Here is a 20,615-nt window from a genome sequence, read left to right on the forward strand (position 1 = left end):
CAGCCTGTTTCCTGTGCTAAGCCTAAATATTATTTCCCCTTTGTCCACACACACACACACACACACACACACACACACACACACACAAACATACACACGTGGTATCTGTTTCTCTTTCTCTCTCTACGCAGCACGTGTCCTTTACTCCTTCAGTTATATTGGCCTCTTTACTTTGCACCTAATACCTTTCAGAAGTGCGTGCGTCAGCACTTTTAATATTTATAGTTTGAACACTGAGCTCATATCCCTTCTGTTGCACCGCGTTTATGACCCTGTATCTTCCCTTCTGTTCCTTCCCCCTCCCTCCATATCGCTCTATCCCCCCTGCTCTCTCCCCCCTTCTCCATTCCGCCTCTCCCTCCCCTCTGTCCCCTCCCGCCTCCCCGTCTCTCTCCTCAGAGCCAGACTGGGCGTCGGTGACTTTGGGTGTATTTGTGTGCCAGGGCTGCTCTCTCCTCCACAGAGGCATCCCCCACATCAGCAGGGTCAAGTCCGTCCAGCAGGAGTCATGGGAGGCCTCAGAGGTGGAGGTCAGTAACCCTACTGTACCAGAGGGGGAAGCATGAATGAATGTATATTATATTGCATCACATTGGTCCTAATTACAGTTGTCACCAATTGCCAATTACAACCTGATTTGAGATCAGATCTTGCCATCCAGCTTCTTAAGTCTGCCCATTTTAGGCCAAACAACAACAAAAAACGGACCATCAGTCAGTTCCAGTAGTGTGTCTCGCACATTGCCTTCTTTAGACTGGAAAGCCTAATTCCCACAGGGACTTGTTCATCATTTCTAAATGCAATAATAATGTCAACTCCAAGAGACCACCACGGATGAGATTTGGGGAGTGAAAGCCTTGAGGGAGAGTGATAGACTCGGCATAGCACTACCCGGGGGTTAGAAGGGATAGAGGATTCTCAGACTAAAGTTACAACAAGACGTGTTGATTGGAGTTGCTGATAATTCCCTGAGGGAAACATAAAGACAGAAAACAAGATGCTTGGACTGCAATTTAGTACTACTCTTAGTTTCCTTCCCGTAAATATCAGTCTTAAAAATGCCCCTTATGTGTTGTCAATACATTAATGGATTTGTTCCGTCTACCGTCAGCTAATGGCTGCCATGGGTAACGAAGCAGCCAAAGCTAAGTACGAACAGAAGGTTCCAGCATTCTACTACAGACCCAAACACACAGACTGCAAGTAAGTCACCCACGTCACTGAGTTATAATGAACTAACAACATTGTTCGGTCCGTTGGTATGTAGAGTTGAAGTCGGAAGTTTACATACACCTTAGCCAAATTGCATCACAATTCCTGACATTTAATCCTAGTAAAAATGCACTGTCTTATGTCAGTTAGGATCACCACTTTATTTTAAGATTGTGAAATGTCAGAATAATAGTAGAGAATGATTTATTTCAGCTTTTATTTCTTTCATCACATTCCCAGTGTTTCAGAAGTTTACATACAGTCAATTAGTATTTGGTAGCATTGCCTTTAAATGGTTTATCTTGGGTCAAACGTTTCGTGTAGCCTTCCACAAGTTTCCCACAATAAGTTGGGTGAATCTTGGCCCATTCCTCCTGACAGAGCTGGTGTAACTGAGTCAGGTTTGTAGGCCTCCTTACTCGCACACGCTTTTTCAGTTCTGTCCACACATTTTCTATATGATTGAGGTCAGGGCTTTGTGATGGCCAATCCAATACCTTGACTTTGTTGTCCTTAAGCCATTTTGCCACAACTTTGGAAGTATGCTTGGGGTCATTGTCCATTTGGAAGACCCATTTGCGACCAAGCTTTAACTTCCTGACTGATGTCTTGAGATGTTGCTTCAATATATCCACATAATTTTTCATCCTCATGATGCCATCTATTTTATGAAGTGCACCAGTCCCTCCTGCAGCAAAGCACCCCCACAACATGATGCTACCACTCCCGTGCTTCACGGTTGGGATGGTGTTCTTCGGCTTGCAAGCCTCCCCCTTTTTCCTCCAAACATAACGAAGGTCATTATGGCCAAACAGTTTTATTTTTGTTTCATCAGACCAGAGTACATTTCTCCAAAAGTACGATCTTCGTCCCCATGTGCAGTTACAAACCGTAGTCTGGCTTTTTTATGGCAGTTTTGGAGCAGTGGCTTCTTCTTTGCTGAGCAGCCTTTCCGGTTATGTTGATATAGGACTCGTTTTACTGTGGATATAGATACTTTTGTACCTGTTTCCTCCAGCATCTTCACAAGGTCCTTTGCTGTTGTTCTGGGATTGATTTGCACCTTTCGCACCAAAGTATGTTCATCTCTAGGAGACAGAACGTGTCTGCTTCCTGAGCGGTCTGACGGCTGTGTGGTCCCATGGTGTTTATACTTGCGTACTATTGTTTGTACAGATGAACGTGGTACCTTCAGACTTTTGGAAATGAATGAAAATGATGAACTGGACTTGTAGAGGTCTACAATGTTTTTTCTGAGGTCTTGTCTGATTTCTTTAGATTTTCCCATGTTGTCAAGCAAAGAGGCACTGAATTTGAAGGTAGGCCTTGAAATACATCCACAGGTACACCTCCTATTGACTCAAATTATGTCAATTAGCCTATCAGAAGCTTCTAAAGCCATTACATAATTTTCTGGAATTTTCCAAGCTGTTTAAAGGCACAGTCAACTTAGTGTATGTACATTTCTGATCCACTGGAATTGTGATACAGTGAATTGTAAGTGACGCAATCAGTCTGTAAACAATTGTTGGAAAAATGACTTGTGTCATGCACAAGTAGATGTCCTAACTGACTGGCCAAAACTATAGTTTGTTGATAAGAAATTTGGTTGAAAAACGAGTGGTTAAAAAACAAGTTTTAATTACTCTAAACTAAGTGTATGTAAACTTCCGACTTCATATGAGGCTAAAGTGTGAAGTGTGACTACCAGGGTTGGGGTCAATTCCAATTCATTTGAAATTCCAATATTCCAATATTGGAATTAATTTACGTAATTTATTTGAAATTTAATTAAATATATTCCCAGTTAATGGAATTAATGGATTTATTATAAAAAAAACTGAATTTACCTAACATTGGAATTGAGAGGAAGTGAATTATCTCTGAATTCAAAGACCGACTTCAATGGAATTTACAGGGACAGGGAATTTAATTAGAATGGAATTTGTGGAATTAATCCCAACTCTGGTGACTAATACACTGCAGATGTATGCCTCTTTAAAAACAGTGTGTTGTCTGTGCCATTACTCTTCTCTGTGGGTACTAAACTAACTAGCATATTACTTGTGAGAGAGTTGATAGTGAGAGGCAGATTTTTTTGTGTCAATCGAATGGATTACTTTAATCTAGGTAGCCTAGCAGTTAAGAGCATTGGGCCAGTAACCGAAAGGTCGCCGGTTCCAATCCCTGAGCTGACTAGGTGAATATGTCAATGTGCCCTTGAGCAAGGCACTTAACCCTAATTTATCCTGTAAGTCGCTCTGGATAAGAGCGTCTGCTAAATGACTAAAATGTATATATTTCTTTATGAATAATCTGGTGCTTGTGCTTTCAGAAAAGCTGCAAAATACTGTCTGACCATACTGACATGATTATAAGTGACAGGAAAGAAAGATGGGAACATCTGAAAGAGGTGTTTTTATACTGTATGTAGGTCTATCAGAGAGAAAGAGGAGATGCTGTTGTTGGCATGGCAATGTTCTCCTCGTCACACACAACTAAAGATAGATCTAAAGATAGATCCTCTATCACTCTCATCAATCTTTTTATCCTGGAGTAAAGGTGTTTGTGTGTGTGTGTGTGTGTGTGTGTGTGTGTGTGTGTGTGTGGGTGTATACGGGAAATGGAGAAGAAAGGAAAAGAGAATTTGTCACAGCAGTAGAAATGTGGCCTGAGTCCCAAACTCCCAGCTTGTTATCCCGTCACCCGTTCAGCTAACAGCATGGCACCTGTGCTATAGAGAACCCTGAGAGAAGGTGAAACACGTCCATTGCGTCATTGTGTTCCAGGCTACTGCGGGAGCAATGGATCCGAGCCAGGTACGAGAGGAACGAGTTTGAGTTCATCGAGAAACAGGAGCCTTACTCTGCAGGTGAGCTGACATTAGGGCTGTTACGGTGACCATATTACCGCCACACCGGCAGTTACGAGTCATGACGGCAGTCAAATTCACAGTAATTATGCTTCCTCATGTGCTGATGGTGCTGATGGTCATTAGTAGCCTACCAAACTTCATAACTGCCTAGTACTCAGCACTCTATTGTCCCTCTATCAATGCATATGTATTCGAAAATCCAATCAAACACTTAATTAGAGCCCATAAGCTCATGTTGTGCAACATTTCCATAGGCTATGCAATTGTGTGAGAAAACAGTGTTGATGTCCTCTTAAAAATAGGAGGATCCCATCAGCTTTCTATAGGCTAGGCCTACTATATGTATTTCTCTACTTTCCTAGTATTTAGCACATTGCTTATGTTTACAACAGGAGTATAGCCTACCAGGTTGGCATGAAAATGAACCACGGGAAAAGCTTCCTCCATTCGCTAGTTAAGTGCATAGATTTAAATGGCAGGTTTATTTATTTATTTTACCTTTATTTAACCAGGTAGGCAAGTTGAGAACAAGTTCTCATTTACAATTGCGACCTGGCCAAGATAAAGCAAAGCAGTTCGACAGATACAACGACACAGAGTTACACATGGAGTAAAACAAACATACAGTCAATAATACAGTATAAACAAGTCTATATACAATGTGAGCAAATGAGGTGAGAAGGGAGGTAAAGGCAAAAAAGGCCATGGTGGCAAAGTAAATACAATATAGCAAGTAAAACACTGGAATGGTAGTTTTGCAATGGAAGAATGTGCAAAGTAGAAATAAAAATAATGGGGTGCAAAGGAGCAAAATAAATAAATAAATAAAAATTAAATACAGTTGGGAAAGAGGTAGTTGTTTGGGCTAAATTATAGGTGGGCTATGTACAGGTGCAGTAATCTGTGAGCTGCTCTGACAGTTGGTGCTTAAAGCTAGTGAGGGAGATAAGTGTTTCCAGTTTCAGAGATTTTTGTAGTTCGTTCCAGTCATTGGCAGCAGAGAACTGGAAGGAGAGGCGGCCAAAGAAAGAATTGGTTTTGGGGGTGACTAGAGAGATATACCTGCTGGAGCGTGTGCTACAGGTGGGAGATGCTATGGTGACCAGCGAGCTGAGATAAGGGGGACTTTACCTAGCAGGGTCTTGTAGATGACATGGAGCCAGTGGGTTTGGCGACGAGTATGAAGCGAGGGCCAGCCAACGAGAGCGTACAGGTCGCAATGGTGGGTAGTATATGGGGCTTTGGTGACAAAACGGATTGCACTGTGATAGACTGCATCCAATTTGTTGAGTAGGGTATTGGAGGCTATTTTGTAAATGACATCGCCAAAGTCGAGGATTGGTAGGATGGTCAGTTTTACAAGGGTATGTTTGGCAGCATGAGTGAAGGATGCTTTGTTGCGAAATAGGAAGCCAATTCTAGATTTAACTTTGGATTGGAGATGTTTGATATGGGTCTGGAAGGAGAGTTTACAGTCTAACCAGACACCTAAGTATTTGTAGTTGTCCACGTATTCTAAGTCAGAGCCGTCCAGAGTAGTGATGTTGGACAGGCGGGTAGGTGCAGGTAGCGATCTGTTGAAGAGCATGCATTTAGTTTTACTTGTATTTAAGAGCAATTGGAGGCCACGGAAGGAGAGTTGTATGGCATTGAAGCTTGCCTGGAGGGTTGTTAACACAGTGTCCAAAGAAGGGCCGGAAGTATACAGAATGGTGTCGTCTGCGTAGAGGTGGATCAGAGATTCACCAGCAGCAAGAGCGACCTCATTGATGTATACAGAGAAGAGACTCGGTCCAAGAATTGAACCCTGTGGCACCCCCATAGAGACTGCCAGAGGTCCGGACAGCAGACCCTCCGATTTGACACACTGAACTCTATCAGAGAAGTAGTTGGTGAACCAGGCGAGGCAATCATTTGAGAAACCAAGGCTGTCGAGTCTGCCGATGAGGATGTGGTGATTGACAGAGTCGAAAGCCTTGGCCAGATCAATGAATACGGCTGCACAGTAATGTTTCTTATCGATGGCGGTTAAGATATCGTTTAGGACTTTGAGCGTGGCTGAGGTGCACCCATGACCGGCTCTGAAACCGGATTGCATAGCAGAGAAGGTATGGTGAGATTCGAAATGGTCGGTAATCTGTTTGTTGACTTGGCTTTCGAAGACCTTAGAAAGGCACGGTAGGATAGATATAGGTCTGTAGCAGTTTGGGTCAAGAGTGTCCCCCCCTTTGAAGAGGGGGATGACCGCAGCTGCTTTCCAATCTTTGGGAATCTCAGACGACACGAAAGAGAGGTTGAACAGGCTAGTAATAGGGGTGGCAACAATTTCGGCAGATAATTTTAGAAAGAAAGGGTCCAGATTGTCTAGCCCGGCTGATTTGTAGGGGTCCAGATTTTGCAGCTCTTTCAGAACATCAGCTGAATGGATTTGGGAGAAAGAGAAATGGGGAAGGCTTGGGCGAGTTGCTGCTGGGGGTGCAGTGCTGTTGACCGGGGTAGGAGTAGCCAGGTGGAAAGCATGGCCAGCCGTAGAAAAATGCTTATTGAAATTCTCAATTATGGTGGATTTATCAGTGGTGACAGTGTTTCCTATCTTCAGTGCAGTGGGCGGCTGGGAGGAGGTGTTCTTATTCTCCATGGACTTTATAGTGTCCCAGAACTTTTTTGAGTTAGTGTTGCAGGAAGCAAATTTCTGCTTGAAAAAGCTAGCCTTGGCTTTTCTAACTGCCTGTGTATAATGGTTTCTAGCTTCCCTGAACAGCTGCATATCACGGGGGCTGTTCGATGTTAATGCAGAACGCCATAGGATGTTTTTGTGTTGGTTAAGGGCAGTCAGGTCTGGGGAGAACCAAGGGCTATATCTGTTCCTGGTTCTAAATTTCTTGAATGGGGCATGTTTATTTAAGATGGTTAGGAAGGCATTTTAAAAAAATATCCAGGCATCCTCTACTGACGGGATGAGATCAATATCCTTCCAGGATACCCCAGCCAGGTCGATTAGAAAGGCCTGCTCACAGAAGTGTTTCAGGGAGCGTTTTACAGTGATGAGTGGAGGTCGTTTGACCGCTGACCCATTACAGATGCAGGCAATGAGGCAGTGATCGCTGAGATCTTGGTTGAAGACAGCAGAGGTGTATTTAGAGGGGAAGTTGGTTAGGATGATATCTATGAGGGTGCCCGTGTTTAAGGCTTTGGGGAGGTACCTTGTAGGTTCATTGATAATTTGTGTGAGATTGAGGGCATCAAGTTTAGATTGTAGGATGGCTGGGGTGTTAAGCATGTTCCAGTTTAGGTCGCCTAGCAGCACGAACTCTGAAGATAGATGGGGGGCAATCAGTTCACATATGGTGTCCAGAGCACAGCTGGGGGCAGGGGTGGTCTATAGCAGGCGGCAACGGTGAGAGACTTGTTTTTAAAGAGGTGGATTTTTAAAAGTAGAAGTTCAAATTGTTTGGGTACAGACCTGGATAGTAGGACAGAACTCTGCAGGCTATCTTTGCAGTAGATTGCAACACCGCCCCCTTTGGCAGTTCTATCTTGTCTGAAAATGTTGTAGTTTGGAATTAAAATTTCTGAATTTTTGGTGGTCTTCCTAAGCCAGGATTCAGACACAGCTAGAACATCCGGGTTGGCAGAGTGTGCTAAAGCAGTGAATAGAACAAACTTAGGGAGGAGGCTTCTAATGTTAACATGCATGAAACCAAGGCTATTACGGTTACAGAAGTCGTCAAAAGAGAGCACCTGGGGAATAGGAGTGGAGCTAGGCACTGCAGGGCCTGGATTCACCTCTACATCGCCAGAGGAACATAGGAGGAGTAGAATAAGGGTACGGCTAAAAGCTATGAGAATTGGTCGTCTAGAACGTCTGGATGATGCATGATAATGGTGCATTCTACATTTGTTTAAAGTCACACATACAGTACCAGTCAAAAGTTTGGACACACCTACTGATTCCAGGGTTTTTCTTTATTTCTACTATTTTCTACATTGTAGAATAATAGTGAAGACATCAAAACTACGAAATAACGCATATGGAATCATGTAATAACCAGAAAAGTGTTTAATGATGACAGCTTTGCATACTCTTGGCATTCCCTCAACCAGCTTCACCTGGAATGCTTTTCCAACAGTCTTGAAGGAGTTCCCACATATGCTGAGCACCAAAGAGTTCAATCTTGATTTCATCAGACCAGAGAATCTTGTTTCTTATGGTCTGAGAGTCTTTAGGTGCCTTTTGGCAAACTCCAAGCGGCCTGTCATGTGCCTTTTACTGAGGAGTGGCTTCCGTCTGGCCACTCTACCATAAATACCTGATTTGTGGAGTGCTGCAAAGATTGTTGTCCTTCTGGAATGTTCTCACGGAGGAAATTTAGAACTCTGTCATAGTGACCGAAGAGTTCTTGGTCACCTCCCTGAACAAGGTCCTTCTCCCTAGATTGCTCAGTTTGGCCGGGCGGCCAGCTCAAGAAAGGGTCTTGCTGGTTCCAAACTTCTTCCATTTAGGAATGTCCACTGTGTTTTTGGGGACCTTTAATGCTGCAGAAATGTTTTGGTACCCTTCCCCAGATCTGTGTCTCGACATAACCCTGTCTCGGAGCTCTACGAACAAGTCCTTCGACCTCATGGTTTGGTTTTTGCCCTGACATGCACTGTCAACTGTGGGACGTTATATAGACAGGTGTGTGCCTTTCCAAATCATGTCCAATAAATTGAATTTACCACTGGTGGACTCCAATCAAGTTTTAGAAACATCTCAAGAATGATCAATGGAAACAGGATGCACCTGAGCTCAATTTCGAGTCTCATAGCAAATGGTCTGAATACTTATGTAAATAAGGTATTTCTGCTTTTTATTTTGAAAACATTTGCAAAAAATTCTAAAAACCTGTTTTTGATTTGTCATTATTGGGCATTGTGTGTAGATTGCTGATTATTTGTATTTATTTCATCCATTTTTAGCATAAGGCTGTTACATAACAAAATGTGGAATAAGTCAAGGGGTCTGAATACTTTCCGGAGGCACTCTATGTAAAGACAAAATTAATGATGGATGACAATATTAGCCTATCACTTGTGAATTATTTACTGTATTATCACTTGTGAATGATGCCTTTTTAAAATCATAGTCACACACCTCACGTAGCCTAGCCCATATGCCTATATGTTTTGATAAGGTTTGCATCACAACTAAAGTGGCCAAATATATTCTTAAAATTAAGCACATTAATCCGCTTTACAACAGGTGTAGAGACTAACTGGCAAATTTGGGGAAGGTCATTTTCACCATAAAAATGCACCTAAAAGCATTACATGCATAATCGCATTTGAGGTCACTTGAGAATGATGTTTTCCTGCTAATTGATTGCATTTTGGAACATTCACGCTTATAAGGTCATATTTAAACTAAAAGTTCTGATCTGTTGTGTAAGCCTCGTTTCTAGTGGTTGTATTCATTTGGGATCTATCGCATCCCGCATCTGTCCCAGACTATGTTTGGAATATTTATTTCACGCACAGAATAGAATAGGTCACCTTTTGTCCTGTGAGAGATAGTAGATTGACATAGGCAGCCTATGTCAATCTATTGTCCCACTTAGTACAAAAGTTGTTAGGCTCGTGCTTTTGCTGTTCGTTCGGCTTGTTGACTGACAAAATGTTAATGTGGAAAGTTCTTCCAATATCTTCAATGTGCGCCTTGGAATTGGATAAGGACACACGGAGTTGCATCCCCGATGTGTCTGTCTTCACATGTGCCTGTGAGAAAGACCCGATCACGTGAATGGAATTGGCTAATAAGAATTGAGCTATCTGAGAGAGCCATGTGAGGTAGAGGTGCTTCGGAGCACGCTGCCAGGAAAAGGGAATTATAATTATTATATTCAGCCCAAGGGCACAATGGCCACTGGCCACTAAAGGCATGGATTTTTTTAGGTGGCATTACAGCCACACAAAGGGGATGCCTCTGGGAAATTCGACACATTATCAAGTGCTTGTCAATTTGTGAATGAGAGACTGATGAAGTGTGTACAGCCTGCGCATGAAACAAAGTAGAGGTCATGCCTTTCATGCAGCCTTAGAACGTATAAAAAATACAAATGTTGGTCTATATGTTTTGATCACAACTAAAGTTGTATAAATAACTCTAAGTGAAGCATATAGAAAGAGCTGTTTGTTTGTTAACCGCTCAAAACAGAATAGCCGCATGTGCCCACTCCCAAATATCTTGGAGAAAACATCCTTTCTATTTCAGTCAGCTATGTTCAATTGTATTCTTCATACTATACAATGATTTAAAATAATGCCAAGGAATACTAAGCAAATCTTGACTGCTAAATGAACTAGTGTAGCCCACAGCCATATGGCATAGCCAGATCAGGACCTAACATAAGGACAAGGAGTATTCTATTCTGTTCTTCTGAAATAGTCTACATTTTCTTCTTATCATGATTCTTTAGACCTGTCTAAAATACAGAAAAATATTTATTGTGATGGTGGACTCTATGGATTTCTGAGACTTTTTAAAATGTAGATGTTCCAAAGGTCTGCATCAGTAGCTTGTAGGCTATGCGTGGAAGCCAGGAGATGCTAAATGTTCATTAACGGCCAATTCCCGTGAGACCAGCAGTTATTTGCTTGACAATCACCGGCTGACAAAATGTCATGACCTCCACAGCCCTAGTTGACACACAAACACACACACACACACAGAGAGAGAGACACACAGACACACACACACAGAGACAAACACATGCACACATACACACACGGCGACAAACACACAGACACACACACACACACACACACAAGCTTTGCCTATGCAAAGCTATGGATGCAGAGCTATGGAAAATCTAGCAAACAAATAGTCCTTCTCTGTCATGACAGCAAAGCATTGCCTAAACAATTTGCAAATACTGAAAAAAACTTGAGTTTAGTGACAAGTCCTTTACCCCTGCATCATCGAGTCAGAATATTTCAAATCCTTTACCCCTGCATCATCTAGTCAGAATATTTCAAGTCCTTTACCCCTGCATCATCTAGTCAGAATATTTCAAGTCCTTTACCCCTGCATCATCTAGTCAGAATATTTCAAATCCTTTACCCCTGCATCATCTAGTCAGAATATTTCAAGTCCTTTACCCCTGCATCATCTAGTCAGAATATTTCAAATCCTTTACCCCTGCATCATCTAGTCAGAATATTTCAAGTCCTTTACCCCTGCATCATCTAGTCAGAATATTTCAAGTCCTTTACCCCTGCATCATCTAGTCAGAATATTTCAAATCCTTTACCCCTGCATCATCTAGTCAGAATATTTCAAGTCCTTTACCCCTGCATCATCTAGTCAGAATATTTCAAATCCTTTACCCCTGCATCATCGAGTCAGAATATTTCAAGTCCTTTACCCCTGCATCATCTAGTCAGAATATTTCAAGTCCTTTACCCCTGCATCATCTAGTCAGAATATTTCAAGTCCTTTACCCCTGCATCATCTAGTCAGAATATTTCAAGTCCTTTACCCCTGCATCATCTAGTCAGAATATTTCAAGTCCTTTACCCCTGCATCATCTAGTCAGAATATTTCAAATCCTTTACCCCTGCATCATCTAGTCAGAATATTTCAAGTCCTTTACCCCTGCATCATCTAGTCAGAATATTTCAAGTCCTTTCCACAGAAATGCTTTGTTTGGGAACTATGAATTTAAGATATTTTGTGTTACATTTTATTCCATTTTTTACCTTAGTTATTTAATAAATATTTTCTTAACTCTATTTCCTGAACTGCGTTGTTGGTTAAGGGCTTGTAAGTAAGAATTTCACTGTAAGGTCTACTACACCTGTTGAATTCGGCGCATGTGACAAATAAAATCTGATTTGATTTGAGAAAGGATGACTGAGGCATAGGATAAAGGCAGAGTGACTATGTCTGGCCTTGTTTTCGTAATTGTGCTTGTTTGTGTTCTTACTTAACGGAGACAGTGTCAGTGAATGAGTCTTGTTTCATTGCGTGAAGGCTATCTTGCTCTTATTGGAGCCAGACTGGATTCCCATTTCATAAAGATGACCTTGTCTGTTTACCATGAGATTCAACTTCCTCTTTATGTGCACACATACACATGCGTCTTGCGCAGCCACACATACACGCACACATGTACACACACACAGAGGCACGCACTCTCACACACACACACACACACACACAGTTGTATGACTGGCTGTAAATACAGATGGATGCATTGGGCAGGAGATTTATATTAGTTTATATCTATTTACATCACATATATTTGTATCACATATATTTGCATCATCAATGCATTTGCATCAGATGTACCCAGGGTTAAAATCAATAGATCCATAGTTTCTACCCTCTTCAGGGTCCTAGATGTTCTGTTAGCTTCTGTAGAGCAAGGACAGTGGTAGTAAACTAACCTCCCCTGTGGTCGATGGCAGTATTGATTCTGTATGCAGAGAAAGAGAGGGAGGTGGAGGGGGGAGGTTGTTATTGATCGATGAGGTAATGCAAGGTGAATGATTCATGTCAGACTGGGAAAAGAGAGACACCAATCTCTGTCACCAGGGGATGGAGAGATGAGAGGGAGGAGAAAATGGGACAGAGGCGTGAGGAGAGAATTGGGTGGTATGTAAGTGGGGGGGGTATGGAAGTGAGGGGGAGAGATGTGGGGGTATGGAACATGAGGGTGGAGAGACGTGGGGGTATGGAACATGAGAGAGGAGAGACGTGGGGGGTATGGAACATGAGGGAGGAGAGACGTGGGGGGTATGGAACTTGAGGGGTGCTGGATGGGAAAAGGAGATTGAAAATAGGGGTTATGAGTGTATTTGAGAGAGGAAAAGGAGAGAGAGATAGAGGAGGATACTTACAGTATAACTGACATTCCACGGAGTGAGAGAGTGGGAGGGAGGTGAAAGGAAAATAGAGAAGTAAAGAGCGAACTAGAGGGGGAGGAGGGAGAGAGAAGGAGAGTGAGAGAGATGAAGTGCGTGTGTAGCCTGTAATGAATTACATACAGTGCTCTGTACTGCCACATCATATAATGAAACTACTTCCTGTCTGTAAGAGGGCCAAAAATAGACTGGGAAGAACTTATTGAGAATTATAAACTGGGTGGTTCGAGCCCTGAATGCTGACTGGCTGAAAGCCGTGGTATATCAAACCGTATACCACTGGTATAACAAAACATGTATTTTTATTATTCTAATTACGCTGGTAACCAGTTTATAATAGCACTAAGGCACCTTGGGGGTTTGTGGTATATGTCCAATATACCACGATTAAGGGTGTTGCATCGTGACTAAGAACAGTCCTTATATGGTATATTGGCCATATACCACACCCCCTCGGGCCTTGTTGCTTAAATAGAGCACTGTGTCATTAACATGTAAAAGGATGTACTTTCCCATCAGGGAGGTTATTCTTTCTCCCTGTCATCTTTTCTTTGACTTCCTCTCTCATGCACTCTCTTTCTGCTAAAGCCTCTCTTTTTCTGTCTCTCTTTCACTCTCCCACCATCTGCTTTGGTATTTCTTTATTACACCAGAGAGTTATTTCTCCTTCTTTCTCTCATGTTCTCTCTCCCACCTCTTCCATATCTCTGTCTTTCTATCTCTCTCGCTCTTTCACCTCCACTGTGTCAGTTTGTCTGAGTTTGTCTGATGTGTCTCTATCTACCCAGGGTACAGAGAGGGGTTTCTATGGAAACGGGGCCGAGACAACGGTCAGTTCCTCAGTAGGAAATTCATCCTGTCGGAACGAGAGGGGGCGCTCAAGTACTTCAGCAAGCAGGAGGTAAGGCTGGAGTCAACACGAATGCTCTCGCACATGAACACAAGCATGTTGCTGGGAAATGTCATCTCCAGCTAACTTTATGCTACTAGCTTTCAAGTTAACCACCTGAAGTTAACCACCTGAAGTTAACCACCTGAAGTTAACCACCTGAAGTTAACCACCTGAAGTTAAACAACCTGAAGTTAAACAACCTGAAGTTAACCATCTGAAGTTAACCATCTGAAGTTAACCATCTGAAGTTAACCACCTGAAGTTAACCACCTGAAGTTAACCATCTGAAGTTAACCACCTGAAGTTAACCACCTGAAGTTAACCACCTGAAGTTAACCACCTGAAGTTAACCAACCTGAAGTTAACCATCTGAAGTTAACCATCTGAAGTTAACCACCTGAAGTTAACCACCTGAAGTTAACCACCTGAAGTTAACCACCTGAAGTTAACCAACCTGAAGTTAACCATCTGAAGTTAACCATCTGAAGTTAACCATCTGAAGTTAACCATCTGAAGTTAACCACCTGAAGTTAACCACCTGAAGTTAACCACCTGAAGTTAACCACCTGAAGTTAACCACCTGAAGTTAACCACCTGAAGTTAAACATGAGTACTTGTATAGCAGGCTATGTACAGTATACAGGTATGTGTCTACAAGGAAACGCAAACAAATGCCTCAAAAGACGTCATGTTTGTGTTTACTGTAAACATACAGTATGTGTTATTCTAACAAGTTATATGTATAATGATTAAGAAGGGTTGGGTTAAATGCGGAAGACACATTTCGAATGCATTCAGTTGTGCAACTGACTAGGTATCCCCCCCCCCACCCCGTATTTCTGTACTGTATAGTTTGTGTATCTCCCCCAGGCGCGGGACCCCAAGGCGGTGATGAAGATTGAAACTCTCAACGCTACGTTCCAACCGGCTAAGATAGGCAACCCCTACGGCCTGCAGATCACCTACCTTAGAGACAACAGCACCAGGAACATCTTTGTGTACCACAGCGACTCTAAGGTGACACATATGGTTGACTGTGACAAATGGGCAATATTTATGTAGCCTGGTCCCAGATCTGTTTATGCCAGTATAGCCAATGGTTTGGTGTAAATGCACTGAATTGTTAGAGATATTATGCATGAGGAATCAACATTTCAATGGTACACCCAATCTGCTGCTGTTCCTCATGTCATGGAACGCTGATTTAGTCTGTTCAACTCAATCTGATTGTACTATTTCAGTGTCTAGGTCTCTAATGGAGATGGGCTGTTCTGGATAACTGAGTGAGAGTGGAAATGAAAATGTCTGTTTAATCAGTAGACATCAGTCTTCACTGTGACATGTAGTTTTACTCGTAATCCTGCCATGTAATCTGAGAAATGTGGAACTGTTTAGAGAAATGTGGAGGGAGTTGTTTACACAAAGGGCTGGCTTGCTAGCTTGCTAGCAGGCACATAGGCTGTTTTTCTCTGAGGGTTTACTGCTTAGCACACCAGATGATCATCTCTCTCAGTCGTGAGTCAGCCTTCTCTGTGGTCGTCACATGTTACCACAGTCACAAAGTCATAGACCCTGCCTCTTTGTACAATTTCTCTTCTCAGATTTGAAACCTGACCCTAACCTTAAATCCAACCCTAACCACACTGCTAACCATATGCCTAATTCTAACCTGAAATGAAAACCAAAAAAGCTCATGTATGTTTTCATGAATTTTTACGATATAGACAATTTTGTGACTTTCATTCTCTGTGGGATGAAAGCCACAGAGCGTACAGCCCCATCTGTTGGTCAACAGACACAATAGCAGGCTTGAACAGAACAGCAATAGTAAAGCTGCCATGTCATGGTATTATCATAGCTGGGGGAAGTAGTTTGGGGATGGAGGTGCTGAATTTTTTTTGCAGCAAATACAGGACTAGTAAAAGGCCCAATGCACTACTTTTGTGAAAAAATTGGTTTACCAGAATTTGTAACTTGAGTACGTTTTCCAGTTTCGTGAAATACTTTGCAAATGCAAGCTATTTCTTTGTGAACTGAAATAGTCTATTCATTCCTTTTACATTTTAGTAGATGTTTTTATCCAGAGCAACTTACATTGTGAATACATTTTCGTACTGGTCCTCTGTGGGAATCGAACCCATAACCCTGGTGCTGCAAGTGTTATGCTCTACCAACTGACCCAGTGTACTCAATTACTGTATTAATAGTGAATAGTTTTTCTTCGTGGTGATGGAAAGTCTACAGGTAGAAACCTAGATGATCAGCCAATGTACAATACAGTCATGTATATTGATATTTAGTGGCTTGTAAGGACAGTAAATTAATAAGGCAAAAAAATGGCTTTTTTTCATTTTTTTGATATTCAAATTGATGTGGATGTTTTGGGTCTTTGCCCATAACTTTTCACCTTTTGATGTAAATGTTTGAGGACATGGTTTTGTTCTTTCTGGAATCCAGTCGACTCTTACAATTCCAACTATCGAATCCTGCAAGATACTGTTCATAATTATACAGCTACCTTTTCTGCCAAAGCGGAGATGCTGAAAACATTTTTCCCCCACGTTACAAATATCTATTGGTCTGCAAATACTATTAAAGGCCCAGTGCACTACTTTTGTGAGAGAGGAAAAAATGTTTCCAAAAAGAATATTTATTTGTACTAATATATATTTTCTAATTCTGATTTTTTTAAGGGGTGCTGCAGCACCCTCAGCACCTCTACTTCCCATGGCTATGGATATAATAGCTTAATCATGTCTCCTATGTTCTATACTGTATCAGTTTTATTTTATTCTATGTAGGAATGACTCTGAATAAGGCATGTATCTGACTAGGATGCTCTTGTGTCTTTATTTTGGTAGGAAATGGTGGACTGGTTCAACGCTATCAGAGCTGCCAGGTTTCATTACCTTCAGGTGGCCTTCCCTGGAGCCAGTGACGAGGAGGTGAGGCCACAACACATGCAGTACTTTGAAATGACAATGATGGGTTCGGATTTCTGAACTTTGAATATTATTAATCATTAGTTATGCTAGAGACATGAGGGGTGACATAGTCTAGAGTCTACACCAGAAGTTAATGGGTATCTGTAGGAGGAATGTATATGATCAATGCAATTACGTCAGGTCACATTAAGGGAGAAGGAACAGTTTATTGCCAGTATCACTTAATTTCCTGCCTGGCAATAAAGATGCAATGTTTAGCGAGAAGGAGGAGACTCCACCCCACACTGGGGTATATATACCACCACTGGTAGAACCATGTCTTTATCTCTTCCACTGTTCCATCCTTTGGGGTGAATAAACCTGGTTTAAGATTTCATAGTGTACGTCAAGTTCTTACACTGATGTTTATAACCGAACAACCACCATTAAACACCAAATTAGACAATATTATATTGTTTTCTCTCTTGTCTTCTCCTTCAGCTGGTGCCCAAACTGACGCGTAGCTTCATGAAGGAGGGCTTCATGGAGAAAACAGGCCCAAAACACACAGAGGGCTTTAAGAAGAGGTGGTTCACCATGGATGACAGGAGACTCATGTACTTCAAAGATCCTCTGGTGAGGAGACAGCATCACACCCGACACTAAAATAACTGATTGATTCTGAATGAACCCTACTCCTCATAACTTTTGATTCTGCGGCATACTTTATTCTCTGATCTCTTTCTCCTCGCCTCTCTCCCCCTCCTCTCTCAGGATGCCTATGCGAGGGGAGAGGTTTTCATCGGCAGTAAGGAGAACAGCTACACCGTGCTCCCGGGCCTTCCCCCTTCCACCCAGGGCTACCACTGGAACCATGGCATCACCATAGTAACACCAGACAGGAAGTTCCTGTTTGCCTGCGAGACGGAGGCGGAGCAGAAAGACTGGATCACTGCTTTCCAGAGGGTTATCAACAGACCCATGAGACCACAGGAGTACGCAGGTTAGTCAGTAAGATGCATTATACAGGTGTACTCAAACGTATGCACCAGATTAGGTGTTCTCAAAAGTATGCACTATGTTAGGTGTACTCTGGAGTATGCATTTATGCAGATGTTACATCTTTGCAGTAATGTTTGCAGGGTATGTACAACACCCAGTTTAACTCGTCAAGGTCTCACAAGCAGTTGCTAGGTTGAAGCCAATGTTTTTTGACCAGGCTGAAACAAAAGCCTGCACACCGGGTAACTCCATAGCTCAAGGGTTGGTTTTAATTCATTTAAGTATAGATTGTCAATGTGTTTTTAGAGGTACAAATGCCGTATCTTAATTTGCCCCTGCTTCTCACAGCAGGAAAAGAATCCTGCAGCAACAGGAAATGTGAATGGAAAAATGTTGTAGGGGTTGATACATTTTTCGTTAGGGCAAATCAAATCTGACAGTTTAATGTTCCGATTACAAACTTTAGAAGCCTTTTTAAACCTTGAATACACTACAGTTCTCATTTCATGCTTTGCAGGAAAATTCCTGCAACAGCAGGAAGATCAAGTTAAGATACAGCACCTGTAGTCCAAAGCAATGTATTGTATGATTACCTCTTTATATACAGTGTCTATATGCATCTCTATGTAATTATATCTCTATGTTGTGGTAACACTGACTGGTTTTCTGCTCTTCACCGTGCAGTGGAGGCCCACTTCAAACACAAGCCCTGAGACTGGAGCTAGAGCTGTCGGTCTACTGGACTAAGACCAGAACAGACAGGATTTCTCTACAGAGACCCCAGAATAAGTCTATGGGGTTCTAGTGTACCTTTACAGAGGGAGCAAGATGGTAGACATGGAAGAAATGCATCCGAGAGGAGAGAGGTATCAATAGAAAACACTTTCTTCTCCACCTCTCCTGACCTGATGCCCAAACCTGGGGTTAGAGGTCAGGGGGTTTGAGAGGAGAGAAAAGGACACAGAAACATCAACACCCCTGCTGCTGCTCTCCACATCGACCCTCCAAACTGCACCCCCTGCTCTAAGTGTTGTGATCAGCATCCCTTGTTGTATACTAAGGAGTCATGTTCGCCGTGTTTGTTGAGAGCAGTACTGTCATTTTAATTATTGATTTGACACTTTTGATGCCAGTGGATTTATGCAATTTCTCAGATTGTTCTGCATAATCAGCACACATTTGCCTTTCAAGGTGCTGACAACCTATGCTTCTGTACACAGCTAGGGTTTTACTCATCATGGCAGTAATTTATTTTTGAAATGCAAATGTAAATATTTTGAATCTCAGTGAATGCTGCTTCATGCAACAGGATTGTAAAATGTATTTAATATCTTACTGTATCCAGTACCATTCAAATGTTTGGACACACCTACTCATTCCAGTGTTTTTCTTTATTTTTTATTATTTTCTACATTGTAGAATAATAGTGAAGACATCAAAACTATGAAATAACTGTGGAATCATATAGTAACCAAAAAAGTGTTAAACAAATCAAAATATATTTTAGATTTTAGATTATTCAAAGTAGCCACCCTTTGCCTTGATGACAGCTTTGCACACTCTTGGCATTCTCTCAACCAGCTTCATGAGGTAATCACCTGGAATTCATTTCAATTAACAGCTGTGACTTGTTAATTTGTGGAATTTCTTTCCTTCTTAATGCGCTTGAGCCAATCAGTCGTGTTGTGTCATGGTAGGTGTGTGTATACAGAAGATAGCCCTATTTAAAAGGCCAAATCCATATTATGGCAAGAACAGCTCAAATAAGCAATGCGAAATTACAGTCCATCATTACTTTAAGACATGAAGGTCAGTCAATCTGGAAAATGTCAAGAACTTTGAAAGTTCTTGACAGTGTAGTTGCAAAAACCTTCAAGGGCAATGATGAAACTGGCTCTCATGAGGACCACCACAGGAAATGAAGACCCAGAGTTACCTCTGCTGCAGAGGATAAGTTCATTAGAGTTAACAGCACCTCAGATTGCAGCCCAAATAAATGCCTCACAGAGTTCAAGTAACAGACATCTCAACATCAACTGTTCAGAGGAGACTGTGTGAATCAGGCCTTCATGGTCGAAGTTGCTTCAAAGAAACCACTACTAAAGGACACCAATAAGAAAAATAGATTTGCTTGGGCCAAGAAACATGAGCAATGAACATTAGACTGGTGGAAATCTGTCCTTTAGTCTGATGAGTCCAAATTTGAGATTTTTGGTTCCAACCACTGTGTCTTTGTGAGACGCAGAGTAGGTGAACGGATGATCTCCATGTGTGGTTCCCACCGTGAAGCATGGAGGAGGTGTGATGGTGTGGGGGTGCTTTGCTGTTGACACTGTCAGTGATTTATTTAGAATTCAAGGCACACTTAACCAGTATGGCTACCACAGCATTCTGCAGCGATACGCCATCCCATCTGGTTTGTGCTTAGTGGGACTATCATTTGTTTTTCAACAGGACAATGACCCAAAACACACCTCCAGGCTGTGTAAGGGCTATTTGACCAATAAGGAGTGATTGAGTGCTGCATCAGATGACCTGGCCTCCACAATCACCTGACCTCAACCCAATTGAGATTGTTTGTGATGAATTGGACCGCAAAGTGAAGGAAAAGCAGCCAACAAGTGCTCAATATATGTGGGAACTCCTTCAAGACTGTTGGAAAAGCATTCCAGGTGAAGCTGGTTGAGAGAATGCCAAGACTGTGCAAAGCTGTCATCAAGGCAAAGGGTGGCTACTTTGAAGAATCTCAAATATAAAGTTTATTTTAATTTTTTTAACACTTTTTTGGTTACTACATGATTCCATA

General features: G+C 42.0%; 1 protein-coding gene across 2 annotated transcripts in view; it reads left to right on the forward strand.

Moving 5' to 3' along the window:
• Nucleotides 1-19,241, forward strand: part of LOC112223528 (arf-GAP with dual PH domain-containing protein 1) — a 32,093-nt gene extending 12,852 nt beyond the window's left edge. The window contains exons 2-10 of one of the 2 annotated variants that reach the window (XM_024386594.2): nt 400-530; nt 1,112-1,203; nt 4,002-4,084; nt 13,780-13,892; nt 14,736-14,900; nt 16,745-16,828; nt 17,309-17,443; nt 17,582-17,810; nt 18,494-19,241. In XM_024386594.2, the coding sequence (XP_024242362.1) occupies nt 400-530; nt 1,112-1,203; nt 4,002-4,084; nt 13,780-13,892; nt 14,736-14,900; nt 16,745-16,828; nt 17,309-17,443; nt 17,582-17,810; nt 18,494-18,522 (1,061 nt within the window). In that variant the 3' untranslated portion in view covers nt 18,523-19,241. The remainder of the gene's footprint in view (nt 1-399; nt 531-1,111; nt 1,204-4,001; nt 4,085-13,779; nt 13,893-14,735; nt 14,901-16,744; nt 16,829-17,308; nt 17,444-17,581; nt 17,811-18,493) is intronic. The other variant, XM_024386595.2, reaches the window with a different exon arrangement.
• The last annotated feature ends 1,374 nt before the right edge of the window (nt 19,242-20,615 follow it).

Source organism: Oncorhynchus tshawytscha, linkage group LG24, assembly GCF_018296145.1.
Source record: "Oncorhynchus tshawytscha isolate Ot180627B linkage group LG24, Otsh_v2.0, whole genome shotgun sequence".
NCBI lineage: Eukaryota > Metazoa > Chordata > Actinopteri > Salmoniformes > Salmonidae > Oncorhynchus > Oncorhynchus tshawytscha.